Raw genomic sequence first — 19,864 nt, forward strand, 5'->3', positions numbered from 1 at the left:
TTTTAATGTTACACAGGATTACTGTGATTTTTATTCAATTTGAAATCCTGATTAAAATAAAAGCAATGAGAACGAAGCTTTACAAATGGTGCAAAATCACTACATCATTGATATGGTTTTTATACCGCTTGGATATAGAAAGAAAAAAGGATAACATCAGGATTAAGGCAGTAACAAGGTGCTCGAACCCTGACAGAGTCCTTAGTGAAAGCTACTCGGGTCAGGTGGTGTTGACATTGCTGCATGCAGGTCTCGTTGTTGAAAGGAGAAGCTCTCAGGAGCTTCATTCATTAATCAAAACAAAACAAAGATCCCTCTCACTGGCCAACGATGGCCAGAAGCAGCTTTCTGTAGTCTCCACTGGTGTCACTCGCAATCATTGTGCTCAGGGTCTTCTGATACATCTGGGTGAACATCTGCTTTATCTGAACAAGGTCAACCTGTAAGAAGTGGTAGGTCAGAAAAAATCTGCTAAAGGGGAATGCATTTGTTTAGTAATGCCTTAACAATCAGAATGGGGAAGGGTAAACACCAAATGACCACCATTCCAGAGTTATCGGCCATATAGCGCTGAGGCCACCTGTGTCGACACCATCAGCAAAGATTGCATTCGACGCTTTGGAAAACACTGGATAGGCATGGTACCAGTGTCAGCTGTGATTCCCCAGATGTTAGTCATTTAAAAATACATGTTATTTGATAACAGGATAGCTTTGTAAAAATGTATAATATACTAAGTGGTGGTAAGGATGCCAAGAAATGGTGACCCTGCACGTCCCTGGTGGGAAGGTAGCTGGGGACAGCAGTGTGGTGATTTAAAAACAGGGCTCACAGAGTTACAGTGTCATGCAGCAATTCTGTCGCAGGGACTTGAAGGGATTAGTCTGTGCCATGCTCATAGCAGCATCACTCACAAAACACAGGTAGAAGTACACCAAGTATGCACAGACAAGTATCAGTCACATTTAGACACAGTGTGTTGTCATTCAGCCTTAAGATGAAACTTCTGACATATTATGTAATCATGATGAGTTCTGTAAAGCCTATATTTATATAAAGTAAAAACTGACCAACTTAGTTGGGCATTGGTGGCACATGCCTTTAATTCCAGCACTCAGGAGGCAGAGGCGGGCGGATCTCTGTGAGTTCAAGGCCAGCCTGGTCTACAGAGCAAGTTCCAGGACAGCCTCCAAAACAATACAGATAAACCCTGTCTCAAGAAACACAACAACAAAAAACCCAAAACAACAACAACAAAAAAACCTGACGAATTTAAAGATTATTTTATAATTTACAAGGATAATAACATTGATATTCAAACAGATTAATCTACATAGGTATTTTTACTTCTTACATGACCAAGTAAAAGAAAAAACTGGAACTTGAGATTAGCTCAATGGCAGAGTAACTGCTTAGCATGCACAAGTACCTGGGTTTGAGTGCCCGGACTGCAAAAATCAGCCAATAAATGAGCAAGCCAGAAACAATAGTGCATGCCTGTAAGGCTAGCCATCCTGGGCAATCTCACAAGACTCCAATCTCTTAGACCTTGCAATTTCCCATAAACAATTCTTCACAGGCCTTTCAAGTAAGAAAGCTTTTGTGCTGCCTTTACTGAGGGGCAGAAGTCTGTTTTACTACTGAAAACCGGTCTCACGTGGAGGTCCCGGCATTCCTAAGGGGCTCATAATCAAGAACAGCGAAGAAGTCACCATTCAGAATCAAGCACAACCTGACGTTTCCTGTCGCCTTGTCTCACCTCACTTCGAGTGACCACAATCCTGACCAGGGTGGAGTCGTCCGTGCCAGCACCTTTCATGGAATAGTAGAGTCTCTCAGCGAAGAAGGCGGGCCGGTTTAGGGCACACTGCACTGCAAGACACAGGAGCTTCAGAAGGCGCCTGGACCATCCAGCCCAGGCTGTGGCTTCACGTCAGAAACAGGAAGTGTTCATCATCTGCACACATCAGTCTTTGTAGCTGAGTTATTTCCGGAGGATCCCCTCTGCCCGCCAGACCTACCTCCTCTTTACAGGTGTGCCAATATGGGTTCTTTACATGTTCCAGTATGAAAATCCAAAACAAGTGTGCCCCAGATTAAGTAACATCTTACTACAAGAAATGACGAAATCTGAATTCTTTACATTAAGAATACATTTCTGAGGACCAGCTAGAGGGCTCAGCAGAAAAAAAGCACTTGTAAAAGCCTGATGGCCCGAATCTGAGCACCCAACCCCAATTAAAGGTGGATGTCTTCTGGTGTCCACACGCATGCCGTAGCATTCACAAAGTGCACACCACATCCTCTCTCACACACAGAAAATAAAACTAAATTTAAAAAACTGGGCTTGGACTATAGCTCAGCGGAAGAGTACTTGTTTAGCATGCATAAGGCCCTAGGTTCAATTCCCAGCCCCATATACACACAAAAATGACTGTCATTTGGCTGAGAAAAAGTTAGGAGAAATCATCTAGGAGAAAACAGTGTGTCAAAGATTTGAAAGCAGCTTCTGGAACTCTGAGTCACTGGAAGATCACGTGGCAAAGTGAGTTCGTCCAGACGGCAGAGGTTACACATTGTGCCCTATTGTCTGCAGCTGAGTTCTCACACCAGCATGTCAGCACTAAGGCATCAGTAGTCCTCTCCTTACTTTACAGCATCTGTGAGGACAGAGTTCCCACGCATCGAGGTGTCAGGTCACCACAAACACAACTCCAGAGCATCTCACTGTGTATGCTGTGTTCTGAGCACTCAAAATGATGCTTTGTGTGCTGAAGATGGAGGTGCAGTCAGGAGGCAGAGGCATCTGGGTTTTTGAGAATTCAAAGCCAACAGGGTCTACAGAGTGAAACTCTGTCTCAATAAATTAGTTAACTAACTAGAAAAGGATGTCTTGTGGCAGTACTTGGTAGTTCCTTAGGGCTTCCTCGTTTGTTACAGGAAGGACTGCAATGTACCAGATCTTCTTGTAGTGCTCAACAAACATACCCAAACGAAAGCCAGTCTCAATCAAACTAACAGAAAATCCTTTCTGACCACACCATCAACATTCAGAGGATTTTATATAAAATATAGGGTGTACTCGGTTTCTGCCTAAGCAGAGTCTAGGAAGACTACATTAACTATAATCACTCCATTAGAAACAAAATAAGGTAAAGTGCAAAAATAAGAGTCTTACAGATGGTCTTCAAACCACTTTCAATATATCCAGAGAACTCTCGGCTTACACTGCTTAACAAATCTCGATTAGCCATCTGCAAATAAAAATTACGGAGTTAGGCATTTTCAGACCTCAAGACAGACAGGAAGTCATCAGAAGAGCTCATACCCTGGAATAAGCCTCCATGGTGGCTTTCAGCTGAGGGAAGCTTCTGGTGGCAAGGATCATGTTGAAGCAGGACTCATCTGTCCCTAGCTTCCCCTCACCGGCCTGATAGAGGCGCTGGGCATCGTCCTGAGCCATCTGGTAGTTTACGCTCTGGTTCTCATCACGGTTTCCCTGTAGGAGAAACACAGGAATCAGGTGAAATTTGCTCCTCAATCCCGTCACTTTGGAATTCACAGTGGTAACATCGAAGGTGAATGCATCAAGTCTGCCATGTCTGACTTTCCTTCCCAAATCAGTATCACATTATAGCTAGCTTTGGACTTTGGGACATATGGTCATGGTTTAATAAGGTTAAAGTGGGGTTTCCAGGGCTTTGAACTCTAAATTCCAGCTAAATTTATAAACTATCACTCAAATGAAAAACATTTAACTCTCTTTAGTTTGGGGTTTGAGATCAAAACACACTGTTGAGTTCCATTCCTATAAAACCGTACAATACCAAGCACTTTCTTTGTACCAGGCATTATGTTAAGCTACAGAGACACCAAAGACAAGGTCTCCGCTCTTAGGGAATTTCACTCTAAGGGACTATGTAAGATTTCAGACCTAAGTATATTGTTAGTTAGTACACACACATTAATTATGAGGGCTGGGAATATAGCTTAGTGGCAGAGTTTGCCTTGCATGCAGGAACCCCCAACTTCAACCCCAAGGACAAGAAAACAACAACGAGAAGCTGGAGAAGTCTCTTTTGAGGAGCACCTGGCATGAGGGATGGTGTAGTCATACCACAAATGGGTAGCTGGATATAACTTAGGAACATGGGTTCAAAGGGGGCTGAAGCTGGGAGACAGAGCGCCTGCTTACTGTGTAAGCAAGGCCTGCAACCTCCAGCACTCCCTCCAAAGCACAGGTAATAAAGTAAGACTCTCTTAAAGGCGCTCAGCAAAAAGTTCAAATTATTCTTTGGATTTAAGAATTCATAGTATAGTCCCCATTTTCTAAGAACTGACTTCTGTGGTGATATTTTATGCTCTAACAAAGCTAGCCACACTAGTTAGCCATAGAGGTCAGGCAGTGGTGGCACACACCTTTGTTCCCAGCACTCAGGAGACAGAAGCAGGCCACCCTGAGCCACAAGAGATTGAATCTGTCTAAAAGAGAAACAGGGCTCACACAAAGGTGACCCCAGCACTTGGGATCCCACGCTTTAAATCCTAGCATGAGGGAGGCAGAGACAGGAGTGATATGGCTGGGTGAGAGAGGAACATAAGGTGGGAGGAGACAGGAGCTCAGTGCAGTCTGAGGAGCAGGGCAGACTAAGCAGTCTGAGGTGCAATCTGAGGTGCAGTCAGTCTGAGGTGCAGTCTGAGGACAGGGCCACCCCTCTGGTCTGAGCTTTGGTAGAGGTAAGAACTCTTTTGTGGCTGGCTGCTCTGCTTCTCTGATCTCTCAGCTTTCCCTGTCTAACACCAGACTCTGGGTTTTTATTATTAAGACCTATTAGAATTTGTGCTGCAGACTTCCTTCTTCCCATCCTAGAAAAGTTAGGGATGGGTCATGAACCTCACATAAAAACAAACCCAATTAAGAACCAACCCCCCCCCCACTTAGCACTAAACACCCATGCCTGTCTTCCCCTCTTGCTCTTTTTAAATCCTGGTTTACTCTTCAAATTTAGCCCTTCCATTTTTCTCCCATTTTGTCGCTGCAGCTTTTGTACACTAGTCTACACCCACCACACTTCTTGTACACTTTCTGTAACTACTTTCCTTGGCTCCTCAGGCCCCTCCTCCACTTTTAGGTCCCTTGAGATCCTGTCCGGTTGTACACTAGCAAGTCACTCCTTCAGAGACTTCAGCAAGTACTCAATCAGTGTGTTAGTCTTTGTATGTCTGTCAAATACATCGACCTCATCTCCCTGTTTTTAATACTATTCCAAATACGCTCTCGTGGCATTCCTTGTCCCTCGCTGCACATCAGGCTGAGGAAGGTGCCAACTCCTGCCTCCCTCATGGCTCCCTCAAGCACTTTCCCTGTGCCCCGCACATCTGACGGTCCAAATGAACCGACAGGACACCGCTAAGCCAACTGAGTTTCACCTCTGCTGCAGAGCCTCAGGCTGATGTCACGAAATCTGAAAGAAGTTATCTTCTTATTCCTTACAGAAGTCAGATGCTCAGAACGAAGTCTCAGTAATAACTGCAAAGGCATCTGCTCACAGCATTGTGTGCTGTCCCTCTTACAGACGGACAGACAGCGATAATTCAGGGCGCTGACTGTTGGTGAAGTGTGCTGACTGGCAGACGCTCAGGAACAAATGAAGTTCCCTCCACCGGCATACACACCGGTACCATACTCACCTGGCACATGGACACCAGGAGACGTTCAAAGTGTCCTGAGGTATCCGACTTAATGTCCTTCTCAAGGTCTCGTCCAAATTCTGACTGATAACATCTAACAATGTCTCGAATTTCTTGATTTGTTCTTGTGCATAAAATCTCTATCAATACACGTTCTTGAGTTCCTGCTCCCTATATGAAATGAAGGGAGGGGATTACACAGAAGCAAAGGGGGCTCCTGAAGGTAATTAAGCTATATTTCAGATGACACAAAATAATATTTTGCCTCATTTATCATTGAAAATTCGGAACTATCAACATTTGTGAGGCTTTTCATATTAAGCAGTATAGAACAATAACAGAAAATAAGATAGAGTACCTGCATTGCTTTCCTTAAACTCCAGGCATCATAGTATGTGGAAGGCATGAACAGAGCGAGGATCAATTCTTCCATATTTCCACTCAACTCTGACTTCAGATCTTTAATTAAATCCTGTTTAATAACATACGATAATTAAGTACGTAAGATTTTTCTTTCTTTTTAATTTTGTTGTTGTTTGCTTTGTTTTTGAAACAAGGTTTCTCTGTGTAGCTCTGGTTATCCAGAAACTTGTTTTATAAGTCTGCCTGCCTCTACCTCCTGAGTGCTGGGACTAAAGGTGTGTGCCACCATTGCCCAGCTAATACACAGGATTTCTATATCTTATCTCACAGGAGTTTTTTCCCCTTAATTTTTATTTTATGTGCATAGGTGTCTTGCCTACATGTAGGTCTGAGCACCACGTGCCTGCAGTGGCCGTGGAGGCCAGAAGCGGGCACTGGACCTGTGGGAACGGGAGTTCCATAGGTGGTGAGCCACTGTGTGCAGAACCTGGGTCCTCCGGAAGAGCAGCCGGAGCTCTTAATCACGGGGCCACCTGTTCAGCCTCATCTGACTCTTACGGAGAAAGAAAAGGGAACTGGCACTACGAAAGTCAAAATTTCAAAACTGAGTGTGATACCCTAAGCGATGAGCATTAAATTCAGTGATGAACTCACTGTGTGTAGGAACACATAAATCCTTCCTGAGAAATGAGTAAATCTGCTAAATTTGGCAATAAAGTACAGTTCTACTATACTAGATACAAAGACAGAAAGTATGAGAATATTCTAAAGCAATAAAATGAAGGCTAATGGGATGCTGAGCGGGTAAAAGATATTTGCCAATATGACAGTCAGAGCACAACCCTTGGAACCTACATGGTGGAAGGAGAGAACTGAATGGTGACCTCTATACATGTATGACGGCATGTGTACGCTCACACATGAATACACTCACCTGCGCAAAAATAAATGACTATCTAAACAATGATGAGCAGATATTTACTTAGTATAAGAAACTATTTTTGAATCCCAGCACTCGGGAGGCAGAGGCAGGAGGATCTCTGTGAGTTCAAGGCCAGGCTGGACCGACAGCCTCCAAAACAATACAGAGAAACCCTGTCTTGTAAAACCAAAAAAAAAAAAAAAAAAAAAAAAAGAAAAAGAAAAAGAAAAAAGAAACTATTTTTGGCTCTATAAAGAAATGGAAATCACTATCATCTTGATCTCATTGGACAGATAGACATCTAAAAAGATAAAATAAAGCAAACTGTACTCTAGCACTACAGTGCTGTGAGTGAGAGTGGTCTCCATAGGTTCATGTATTTGAATGCTGGCCTCAGTTGGTGGAACTGTTAGGGAAGGATTAGGAGGTGTGGCCTTATTGGAGGAGATGTGTCACTGGGGATGGGCTTTGAAGTTTCAAAAACCTACAACCAGTTGGCATTGGGGGCTCACACCTTTAATCCCAGCACTCAGGAGGCAGAGGCAGGCAGATCTCTGTGAGTTCGAGCCCAGCCTGGTCTACAGAGCGAGTTCCAGGAAAGACTCCAAAACAATACAGAGAATCCCTGTCTCGGGGGGGAAAAAAAAAGCCTACAGCCAGGCTTAGTTTTGCTTTCTTTATACCTCCAGCTTTCAGATAGGCTGTGAGCTCTCAGCCACTGCTCTAGCCTGCCTGCCCGCCGCCATGTTCCCCACCGGGATAGACATGGATTTACCCCTGAAACTGTGAGCCCCAGTAATCTCTTCTATAAAATGCCTTGGTCATGGTGTCTTTTCACAGCAGTAGAAAAGTAACTAAGACAAGCACCAAATAACCAACACAGAAACAAAGCCCAGGTGACATTCTCAAGGAAAGCTTTTAGAATATAGGAAAGTGAGCCAGATGGTGGTGACTCATACCTTTAATCCCAGCACTCAGAGGCAGAGGTAAAAGGATCAACTTTGAATTTGAAGCCAGCCTGGTCTATAGAGAGTGAGTTCCAGGACAGCCAAGGCTACACAGAGAAACCCTGTCTCAAAAGAGCAAAACCAAACCAAAAAAAAAAAAAAAAAAGGTGTGTGGGGATCGACTGAACACTCAGAGGGGAAGGAGAAAGTTATTAAGGTAAGAAAATGGACCACACATAAGGAACAGAGAGAAGGTTTTCTTATTTTTGAAGCAGGGTCTCACTATGTAGGCCAGGCTGACCCTGCACTCCTGGTTTCCCCCTATCTCAGCCACTTGAATTATATAAGTGTTGCACCACCATACTCCAAGCTTTACAAGAAGTCTGGGTTTTGTGTTGCATAATTAACCTCAAGAACAGAGAAACAGGACTCAGGTAGGTGTCTGTTTAGTTTTGTTTGTCTGTTTGTTTTTGTGAACCACAATTGAAACGGCGCCTCCACCACACTGGCCTGTAGGCCAGTCTGGAGGGCTCCCTTCAGGTGGTGCCACCCTGGGCGGTCCTGGGCCTGGAAGAAAGCCAACTCAGCAGGCCGTGGGAAGCAAGCCAGGAGAAGTCCTCCATGGCCTCTACTTCAGTTCCTGCCACGCCTTCCCATGACAGACTACAACCTGTGAAGAGAAGTAAACCCTTTCTCCCCACGTGGCTTTTGAATGCTAACGAGAGAGCAAACTAACCCAGCAGGTAAAACACCTGCTCTTCTACCTGGCAACCTGAGGCTGTTGTCCTCTTAGGACAGGCTTTCCTGTGCAGCCCTGGCTGTCCTGGAAGTCACTCTATTGACAAGGCTGGCCTCAAACTCAGACATCTGCCTGCCTCTACCTTTGAAACAGCTGAGTTGTTAACCCTGACAACCTGAGATCAGTCTCTGAGTTCCACATGGTAGGAAGAGAGAACCCACTCATGCAATACTTACACATGTGCGATGTGACATGTACACATCCACGCATGTACATTCACACGGAATAAATGAAAAAAGTGCATGCCCATAATACACACTAAATAAAAATAAAATGATGATGATGATGTAGAGAAGTATATCTGAACTGGGTAGAGGCAAACAGGCTCAGTTGGGCGAGCTGGTGGATCACTAGCCCCATGGGAAGAAAGTCCATACGCTACAGAAGACGGTAGGAAAGTTTACATTCCTGTGCAAATGACAAGGATACGCTGGCCCCCTCCCCCATCATGTCTAAGGATCAATGACAACTTCCACCATACATTTTGTTGCATTTAGGCACTGATCATCCACTCAACAATTACTAAGGAACCACTCATTACACGTTTCCTGCTGGGCATAAAGAGGAGGGCAGCATGGCCCTCGCCGGGGAGGCACACGGGTTTTGAGAGCCAGCAGTGAGATCGGAAACAGCACGGATTTTTGAAAAGTGCCATGGGATCACAGTAGAAGGGTCAGCCAAATTCTCTCCCAAGTAACGGGAGACACACAGTACTTAAGGTCTTGAAAAGTCGTTTGCCAACAAGCACACCGAGTGTAAAAGCCCAGCTCCGTGTGATTACAGTGCAGGACACGTTGCTCGGACATTAGAGGGTGGGAGACCACCGAAGGCTGAGAAGAGACAGGGACTCAGAAAGGAGCAGATCTTGGTGGGGGCCATATCCACTGTTTGCTGGGTGACTAGCATACAACATGCATATGAAGAACGGTGAGGGACTACTCTCAAGTGAAAAGGTTTAAAGAGGTACTAATCCTGGAGTCTGTGAAGTCCATTTATCTGTCCCTTTCCCCACAGTATTAGTAAAAATATAGTGCCCATTCTGACATGGATGCAGACCCTATAGAATAGACCCAGCCGCTTCTCAATGAAAGAGAAAAGGAAAAGACATACCTTGCCATACATGGTCTTAAAGGCTGCTTTAATTTGTTGCCTCTGGTCATTGGAACGGCTGCACACAACATCCACAATTGCTTGCTCATCTGTCCCTGGAAGAGTCATAGATATATTTATGTAAGGATGAGAATGCTCCCAAGGCAGGAGGCACCAGATAAAGTTGAGGTGCAAGCCGACACAGGGCTTCGTTGATCACATAGCTTCAAGTTCCTTACAGTTATGAAAAGACAATCCAGGCTGAGTACCTTTAACAGGAGGCAGAGGCAGGCGGATCTCTGTGAATTCCAGGCCAGCCTGGTCTACAGAGCAAGTGCCAGGACAGCCTCCAAAACAATACAGAGAAACCCTGTCTCGAAACCCCCCCCCCCAAAAAAAAGAAAGAAAGAAAGATAGACAATGCATTCTCCTTACCAAACCCCTTCATTGCTTTGCGGAGGATTTCTGCATCTCTCATAGCGTCAAAGTTGGAGGCTGGTCGGATTGTCCCCTGGGTGCCCTGAGTCAAGGCAGCAGGCTGGTAACACAAGAAGCGGGAAGCGCATGTGAGGCTTCGGCTTGGACTCCACCTGACATCGCGTGTGTCACGGCTATGAGCAGTCATTACCAGGCCTCAGACTGAAGTGACGGACATAGCCCCCTTCCAGACAAGACTTGTCTCCTACCAGCAGAGAGCCACACACGAAACTTCACGACATGGGTAAATCTGTGAAATTAAAGCCTTAGCTTCCTTTTTGACAGAAAAGGGGATATGAGAGATTCATTTCCCAGCCAGTCAGAGACGAATAACAACGTTTGATTTGAAGATAAGGGAAAATGGCATTAATGAAGTACTCATGAGCACCCCAGTGAGTTTTCACACTCACAATATGACGTGGGTAACCTCTCTCTGTTTCCTATATGGGTTCTACTTATCTGCCAAGACTCAATATAAACATATTAGAAGAGCACAAAATGGAAGTGAGGTTAGAGGTTCCGGGAGGCACAATATCCTTCATATGTTATAAGCCAAGCCAGAATGCCTGGGGCTGTAGCTTAGTGGTAGCAAACTAGCAAGTGAGAGGCCCAGTATTCACTCCTCAGTGCCACAGAGGAGCAGGGGGAAGGGAGGAGGAGGAGGAGGAGGGAGACAAATCAGAACCAACAGAGACTATTTAACAAGCACAAATTTCCACGACAATTAAAATGTCATTGGTAACTATCATAGTAATAAACTACTTCAGGCGAGAATTATAGATATGCTGACATTAGAGGGCAAAGGTATGCCGAGAACCAAGATATTTTCATAGTTTGCAACACTGCAGCGTAGAGACTTGTCAGGCACCTGGGGAAACTCCGCTCTGCTGGACTCCTGACAAAGCGTCCTGACCTGAGCTTACACATGAGGGAACATCAGACACATGCAGGCCAAAACGTACCTGCGCACTCTTCTGAGTGCCTCGGTCATAAACCAGAGACTGAGGAACTTTTGAGTTGAAGAGGACTAGAGAGGCATGACAGTAAGTTCAGGGTTCACCCCGGTTTCATCCTCAGCCAGGAGGAGGACGATACTGGGATACTTAGTAAAATTTGAATAAATCTGAAGGTTAGGCAAGAGCGCTACATTAATGTCATTTTCTGCTTTTGATCATCATATTGTGCTTTTGTTAAAGATAACACCTGGAGAATCTAGGGATTCTTTGTACTATTACTACAATTTTGTTTGTAAATCTGATTTCAAAATTAAAAGTTTGCCGGGTGGTGGTGGCAGGTGGATCTCTGTGAGTTCGAGGCCGGGCTGGACCGACAGCCTCCAAAACAATACAGAGAAACCCTGTCTCGTAAAAACCAAAATAAATAAATAAATAAAAAATAAAAAATAAAAAAATAAGAGTTTAATTCTGTAAACCAGCTCATTTGTTTACTGTCTCAACAAACAAAATTTAAATATAAAGAAATGAGCTGGAGAGATGACTCAATTGATTAGGAGAACTTGTTGCTTTTTTTTTTTTAGTGCCAGGTTCAGTTTCCAGCCATCTGTAACTCCAGGTCCAGGGGATCTGACGCCCGCCCGCTTTGACCTCTGCAGACCCAGGCGCATACGCGGTGCCCACACACATCTGCAGGCAAAACACTCACACATTAGATAAAACAAATCTAAACTGTTTTCTTAAACAATAGAAAAAGAACGAAAGGAAGAAGGAAGGAAGGAAGGAAGGAAGGAAGGAAGGAAGGAAGGAAGGAAGGAAGGAAAAGAAAAAAAGTAGCCCAGGCAGACAGTGGTGCCGCACACCTTTAATCCCAGCACTCAGGAGGCAGAGGCAGCCTGTGACAGCCTGGTCTACAGAGTGAGTTTCAGGACAGCAAGGGCTACACAGAGAAACCCTGTCTCAAAAAACAAAAACAAAAAATGTCAATACTTGTTGGGAGACAAAAAATAAAAGAGGAGAAGGGGAAGCTCAGTGCTAGCAGGAGCAGGAAACCCTTCTCTGACAGTGCTGGGAACTGAATGTAGGCCCCGTGCACCACGCACACTTCCGCTAAGCCTTCCACCCCAAGTATCTGTATTGTTAGTAATTCCTCCCGCTTTTTTTTTTTTTTTTTTTTTTTTAACGAGACAGGGTTTCTCTGTATTGTTTCGGAGGCTTTCGGTCCAGCCTGACCTCGAACTCACAGAGATCCGCCTGCCTCTGCCTCCCGAGTGCTGGGATTAAAGGCGTGCGCCACCACTGCCCGGCCTCCTCCCACTTATATATATACTCATACCCTAACATTTTGTTTTGCCAAAAAGGCTTAGCAGTTGCTCCACATTAACATCTAAGCCAGAAATGTAAGCACAGAACAAACAACTATATCCAAAGTAGTTTTAAGGAAAAATTAAAATTGTTCTACTTGTAGCAAATACTTCAGTACAAAAAGTATTCTCAACACATTGCTCATAAATAAACCTCTGCCAGGAACTAGAAAGAGACCCGTGACACTGGAAAGAGAGGCTTTAAGGGTGAGGGGTAGGAAAGACAAGGAACAAAGTAAATGGGACAGTGGGAGACGGGGAGGGACGGGGAGGGCGGAGAACAAAGCCAAGTGTGTGTGGGAAACCCTTCTGTTACTCTGTACGCCTGCCCGCTGACAGCAAAACCCCTCACCAAGGAACCTTAAAGGAGGGGGTGGAGGAGGAGCAGACGATAACAGGATACTCAGGCCTGAGCAGAACAGGTGAGAGGGGACCTGGGAACAGGGAAAGGGTCACCACAGTAGGAGGGAGGGGGAAGGGCAGTGGAGGGATTGACTAAGAAGTAAAATGGTGCGCGTGTGTATGTGTGCGTGTGTGCGCGCGCGCGCGCACGGTGTGTGTGCATGTGTGTGTGTGCACATGCACGCACGCGTGCATACGTACATATATAATAACAAAGCCCATCACTTCACATGCTAACTTAAAAGATTAACGATTAAGAGGCTGGCAAGCAGACCAGCTCCTTGGGTAAGGGTGCTTGGTGCTAACCCTGGCAATCTGAGTCCCCCATCCCCCCCCCCCCCCAGCCCCACATGATGGAGGAGCAAACCAACTTCTGCAAGATGTCCTTTGATGCCTACATGGTACCTGTGTTCACACACATGCATGCACACACATGAGCACATACATGAACATATGCAGGGATATACACACAAAGTTTAAAGTAAAACCAAAAATTCTCTTTCACAATTAGAGTAACTATAGATTTATAATAGGAGTAATCATGAAAAAGGGTTACATACAATTTACTGTCGTTTTAGAGGGATCTCTCGATGACCCTGTCAGTCAGAAGAGCTAGACCTAGTCTCACTGTAATCTTTCACTAGGGGTGCCGTCCCGGACAAGGCTCTCAAATCACTGCATCTCAAACTCAATAAACCCCCAACGTGAGCCTAGCCCAACAGACCACTGAGGAGTCCCTCTCCCAGGTCCATGGTCCTTTTCCTACCCTGGCCAAAGGCAAACTTGAAAATGCCAGACCTTCATTAGTATATAACACAGAAATCATTTAAAAGTCAAGATAATAAAGGCAAGGATCCAAGCTTATCAATTTTATTCTAGCAACTTGCAGAGGGCATAAATAGAGCAACTAATAAAACAGTATGAAAATGGGGAGCTGCCTAGAGAGAGGTAGGGAGAAAATTTCTAATACGGGAAACCGTATAGGGCTATTGAGAAACAAGTTCAACAGCCTTAACTAGCTCCCATGTTTAAAGTTCTGTCAAGCATGGCGGGGAACTACAGACACAACCCTAGAAATCAGAAGCAAGGCCAGGCGAAGTGGGTGGTGACACCTTTAATCCTCAAGAGGCTGAGGAAGGGCGTCTCTACACATCTGAGGCCAGCCTGGTCTACATGGTGAGTCCCAAGAAAAAAACGTCAGCATATATAAAGGACCTAGCAACTAGAACGCTGGCAGTCCTTACTCACATCACTGCTATAATCCAAAGAAACAGGAGAGAAAGCAGGACAGGAAGAAAAGGATTCTGTATCGATCTGAAAGAAGAGTGGAAAGTTATAAAGGGTGAAACAGTAAACGACCACCCCCATAAGTCTGCGAAACACCACCCACGTTAACAGTCACAACCACTGCTGAGGGCAGAGATGCCAACCGCCAATGCGAAGGGCACACATGCACTCTCCAGGACAGAGGGCGGCATCACGCCTGTGAGCAGGACGGAGGCTGCGCACGCCAAAGGTATCACACACTACCACAGGGCCCACTGAGAGTAAAGTTTCTGTCTGTCAGTACTGTGGCAGACATGTCCTCTGCCTTACAAAAGAGTGGCACCCTTCCTTGGTACAATGAGTCCCAGGTACCTGCACTAAATTTAAGGGTAGAAGCAAAAACTCAAGGAGGCAGAAGTAACAGTACCTGGCCAGGGTAAGGAGCTTGTCCTCCAGGGTACTGAGAGGGCATCTGTCCTCCAGGAAAGCCACCTGTGTGCAAAAAGCAAACAAGAAAAACAGTCTACAGGACACCACTGCTATTGAAGCACCCAGTCACGCCGTGCCACTCACCGGGATAAGCAATGCTTTGTTTAAGGTGTGGGACAATCGGTTCCAGAACACTCTTCTGCACATATAGTCATTGTCCTCTGTTCACATCTGTGTCCCCAAAGCAACCACCCTCTGTTTTCATTTCATATACATTATTCCCTTTTGATCTTCCTCCACTCCATGCTTCTAAACCTTTTCCTCAGGCTTCGTAGCGCACGCCATTAATCCCAGACACTTCCTGGCCGCCCCTGACTAACTGAAGGAATCTGATAGTTTTCATGACTTTGCTACCATTTTCTCACCTGCAAAATAGGGTAACAACGATACCTCATATAATTTCTTTAAAATTAATGTCTTGGCTGGGCATGGTGGTACATGCCATTAATCCCAGCACTCTGGAGGCAGAGGCAGAGGCAGAGGCAGAAGGATCCCTGTGAGTTTGAGGCCAGACCATTCTGACAGCATTCCAGGACAGCCTAGGTTACAGAGTGAGAACCTGTCTCAAAATTAGAAGACAAACCTCTTCCTAATACCATAATCTTCACTTGGATCATCTTTTGTTACTAATGTTTTTTAAAAGTAACTTTAATTTCATGTTTTGTGTATGAGTGTGATTACATGTATGTCTATGCACCACGTGAATGCCTGCTGCTATCAGAGGCCACAAAAGCTGTTTGCTCCTCTGAAACTGAGCCCCCACGTGGGTGCTGGGAATTGAACTTGGGTCCTCTTGAAGAGCAGCCAATGCTCTTAACCCACTAAATCAAAGTCATCTCTCCAGCCCCAGGGTAATCTTTTTGTTGCTATTCTTCTTTGGTTTTTTGAGACAAGAGTTTCTCTGTATAGCCTTTGCCATCCTGGAACTCCCTCTGTAGACCAGGCTGGCCTCGAATTCACAGAGATCTGACTGCCTCTGCCTCCCAAGTGCTGGGATTAAAGGTGTGCACCACAACCGCCTGGCCAAGGATAATCTTTTAAATATTGATTTATTAATGAAAAAACAGCTCGGGTGTTTATTAATGAAAAAACAGCTTGGGTGTTTATTAATGAAAAAACAGCTTGGGTGACATATATCTTTTAATAACGTATATATATGTATATGTATATATGTGTGTGTATATTTAATAGAGTTTATTTTTTAAACTGCACATGTGAGTGTGCAGTTGCCTGTAGAGGATGCTCTGGAACTGGAGTGAGAGGCTGTGAGCTGCCCTATGTGGGTGCTGGGCACAAACTCTGGTGCTCTACAAGAACAGTGCATGCTGAGCCGTCTCTCCAGCTCCTCCCCACCCAAAAAACAAAGCAAAAGCCCTTGAACTAGATTTAATTCTGATTCCATCTGGAATGGTTGTCAGGATACAGTATGGGAGTGGTTCCTTTAAGAATTTGTTTTTGGCATTAGGACAGACTAGTTAATAGAAGAAAATTGTTCCTCATCTCCATTTTACTGATTATGATCTCACATCAAATTGATACTCCATGATGCCATACACTTGACATTACTTACAGAATTATACAAATACTCCCTAAAGACTACCTCAAATACAATCCAAGTTTGCTTGACAACTGAAAAGCTCACAAAGTCACAAACGTTTTCTCTCCGACAGCTGGAACGTACCTGGTACTGGAACCTGGGCTGGCCCACCACCGTAAGACTGTGCAGGTGGCTGTGGATAGCCAGGATAGCCTGCTCCACCTGGTGGGGCTCCAAAGCCTTGTCCTGAAGGGTTAGAAAAAACCGTTTCAATAGGCTACTCGTGGTAACTCATACCTGCATTCTCAACACGCAGGAGGCCGAGCCAGGAGGACTGCCAGGCTCAGGCCAGCCTGAGCTACAAAGGGAGTTCCAAGCCAGTCTGGAATGCAGAGTGAGACCCATCTTAAACAACAAACAAACAAAAAACCCAAGTCTTATTATACAGAGAAAAATTTTGAAAAATGTCTACCATAATCAGTGGAAAATACATGCTAATAATGCTTAACAGTAACCCTAAGTGTGCATCTTCAACTTGTCAATTCACAGCAAACTGGAAATACATTCAAGGGTCAGTGAGACAGATTAGCAGGTAACAGCACTTGCTGCCAAAGCCTGGCCACCTGAGTTTGATCTCTAGAACCCACATGTAGAAGAAAAGAACTGATTCTGACCTATACAAATGTACCATGGCACTCATGCACACACACATATACACAGATGTAACATTAAAAAAATTAAGTTTTAAAAGTTTTAGTACAGACCAGGCATGGTGGCGCAAGCCTTTAACCCCAGCACTCAAACGGCAGAGGCAGGTGGACCTCTGAGTTCGAGGCCAGCCTGGTCTACAGGGTGAGCTCCAGGACAGCCAGAGCTACACTGAGAAACTTTGTCTCAAAAAAAAAAATCAAAAGTTGGACTGGAGAGATGACTCAGAGGTTAAGAGCATTGCCTGCTCTTCCAGAGGTCCTCAGTTCAACTCCCAATAACCACATGATGGCTGGCAGCCATCCATAATGAGATCTGGTGCCCTCTTCTGGTGTCCAAGCACATATGCTGGCAGAACACGGTATCTACAATAAATACATAAATAAATGTGTGTGCTATAATTTAAAAAAAATAAAAAACCTTAGTACATTTAACTTCCTTAGTAACTTATAATACAAATCACTATGGTGGTTTTTTGTTTGTTTGTTTTTGGTTTTTTTTTTTTTTAACGAGACAGGGTTTCTCTGTATTGTTTTGGAGGCTGTTGGACCAGCCCAGCTCGAACTTACAGAGATCCGCCTGCCTCTGCCTCCCAAGTGCTGGGATTAAAGGCGTGTGCCACCAACGCCCGGCACTATGGTGGGTTTTAAAAATCCTTTTTAAATTAGATTTATTCCTTTTGTTTTGCCTGCATGTGTGCATACGCACCACATCCATGCCTGGTGCCCTCAGAGGTCAGACGAGGGCAGTATGAGCCCTGGAACTGGAGTTATGGATGGTTGGTAAACCACCATGTGGTGCTGGGCATGGAACCCAGGTCCACTGCAAGAGCAGCCAGTGCTCCTAACTGCTCAGCCCTCTCTCCACCTCCCCTACTGCCTCTCTCATTCTGGATAAAGTGATCCTAAAGCCAAAGTAACCCGTGATGCTAACTAAAGCGTCTGTCGCTCGTGTGTTTGTTTTCAAGATTTACTCATGTTTACTTTATGTACATGGTGTTTTGTCTGCATACCAACACACCACACTCATGCAGGGGACCAGGAGAGGGGGTCAGAGCCTCTGCAAATGGAGGGACAGACAATCGTGAGCTGTCGTGTGGTTGCCGGGAACCTAAGTGAGGTCCTCTGGGAGAGCAGTCAGTGCTCCTTTACCCCCGGAGCCACCCCTCCAGCCCAATGGCTCTCAATCCATGGGCCACCTTTGACAGACCTCTATCTCCAAAAGTATTTACATTATGATTCATAACAGTAGCAACATTACAGTTGTGAAGTAGCAATGACATAATTTATGATTGGGGTCACCACAGCATGAGGAACTGTGTTGAAGGGTTGCAGGGTTAGGGAGGTTGAGAAGCCCTGCTCTAGTCCCTCTCAATCAGTCAGGGCACCAATAACTGAGTGCTCTATTCCACAAGGGCCTTTCATCATCAAGACTTCGCTACAGTTGCCTTCACAGGAGAAGATTTCAGCTTCCCCCAGCTCTCACAGCCCTGAGAATCTTCACTGGAGCATGCTGCTTAAGTCTTAGTTGTCCATGGTTAACTAAGAGTGACTCTGAACTCTCACAAGGAAAAACAATGAGGGTAGGGACACGTCAACAAATCTCAAGTCACTATTAATTGCATGACCCACATAGCTTACCTCCCGGATAGGCTGGAACACCCCCTGGACTTGGGGTAACAGGATAGCCCCCCGGGGGCTGGATAACCTCCAGGTGTAGGGTAGCCTCCAGCTCCTGGGTAGCTGCCACTTGGTGCTGGTGGGTAAGCACCTCCTCCCATTGGTGGAAAGCCACCGGGATAGGGATACTGACCCGGAGGAGGGAAAGATGACTCCTGACCTGCAGGCTGGAAAAATCAGAAACATGTTAAGTGGAGATAATCACAGAAATATTTAGCCCATTGAGAAACAAAGAGAGCTATTAGGGCATCTTTTCTTTCCACTTAAAAAAGTTATCAGCCGGGCGTTGGTGGTGCACGCCTTTAATCCCAGCACTAGGGAGGCAGAGGCAGGCAGATCTCTGTGAGTTCGAGGCCAGCCTGGTCTACAAAGTGAGTTCCAGGACAGCCTCCAAAGCTACAGAGAAACCCTGTCTCTAAAAACCAAAAAAAAAAAAAAAAAAAAGTTATCAGTTCTGGTTTCTTTCATTACTTTATCAATCCTATTCCACTTTGTTAGGATTTGTATCAGAACTCAGTTAATTCTATGTGGGGTAGACAAGAGCAGCCCATTTCTCCGTGGGAATCAGAACCAGCTCTCCCCTTTCCTCCCTCCCCTCCCCGACTCTTCTCTGCATGGCTTACTCTGTGGTCCAGGCTCCTCACACTCCTGTTTCTCTTGCCTCCACTTCTGGGGGCTGGGATTGTAGGCATGTCCTGTGACACCTATCTTATCAAGTGACAAACTTTCAGAACAGCTAACCAAGCTCACAACCCTTCACTGTCATGGTATATGGAAATATGATATAGCTCCTCCCCATCCTAGAGAGAAATGCATGGCTCTTCTGCAACACTCTTGGACCTACTCTATAAGATTAAAGAAAAAGGTAACTAAGCCACACACAAAGCCTAGCATGGTGGATCTTAGTCATGCTGACAATGATTCTGTCTTTGTTCAATAAACTTTCTCCCTGGCCAAAAAGCAGGACTCAATGTCTCAGACCTCTCCTCCACTTGCTGTTAGGCAGGGCAACAGGACTGAAAACAAACGGACAAAAGATAAAAATGATTTTAGTATTTTGATAACAATACTTACAGGATATCCGGGGAAAGGTGGGTACCCTGTAGGAGGATAGCCTGGGTATGACATTCTGTAACAACAACAACAATTCTTTTGTTAATTTCTTGTACTTTTTGTTT

The 19,864-nt window shown here is 45.1% G+C and overlaps 1 protein-coding gene across 2 annotated transcripts in view; it reads right to left on the reverse strand.

Moving 5' to 3' along the window:
- Positions 1-19,864, reverse strand: part of Anxa7 (annexin A7) — a 27,761-nt gene continuing 7,897 nt past the window's right edge. Inside the window, exons 2-14 of one of the 2 annotated variants that reach the window (XM_005083561.4) lie at positions 19,761-19,815; positions 18,648-18,853; positions 16,444-16,545; positions 14,701-14,765; positions 14,256-14,321; positions 10,247-10,349; positions 9,833-9,927; positions 6,050-6,163; positions 5,692-5,862; positions 3,329-3,499; positions 3,179-3,254; positions 1,760-1,872; positions 1-440 (exon numbers count right to left, since the gene is read on the reverse strand). In XM_005083561.4, the coding sequence (XP_005083618.2) occupies positions 318-440; positions 1,760-1,872; positions 3,179-3,254; positions 3,329-3,499; positions 5,692-5,862; positions 6,050-6,163; positions 9,833-9,927; positions 10,247-10,349; positions 14,256-14,321; positions 14,701-14,765; positions 16,444-16,545; positions 18,648-18,853; positions 19,761-19,815 (1,460 nt within the window). In that variant the 3' untranslated portion in view covers positions 1-317. The remainder of the gene's footprint in view (positions 441-1,759; positions 1,873-3,178; positions 3,255-3,328; positions 3,500-5,691; positions 5,863-6,049; positions 6,164-9,832; positions 9,928-10,246; positions 10,350-14,255; positions 14,322-14,700; positions 14,766-16,443; positions 16,546-18,647; positions 18,854-19,760; positions 19,816-19,864) is intronic. The other variant, XM_013123176.3, reaches the window with a different exon arrangement.

This window comes from Mesocricetus auratus, unplaced genomic scaffold, assembly GCF_017639785.1.
Source record: "Mesocricetus auratus isolate SY011 unplaced genomic scaffold, BCM_Maur_2.0 Super-Scaffold_100053, whole genome shotgun sequence".
NCBI lineage: Eukaryota > Metazoa > Chordata > Mammalia > Rodentia > Cricetidae > Mesocricetus > Mesocricetus auratus.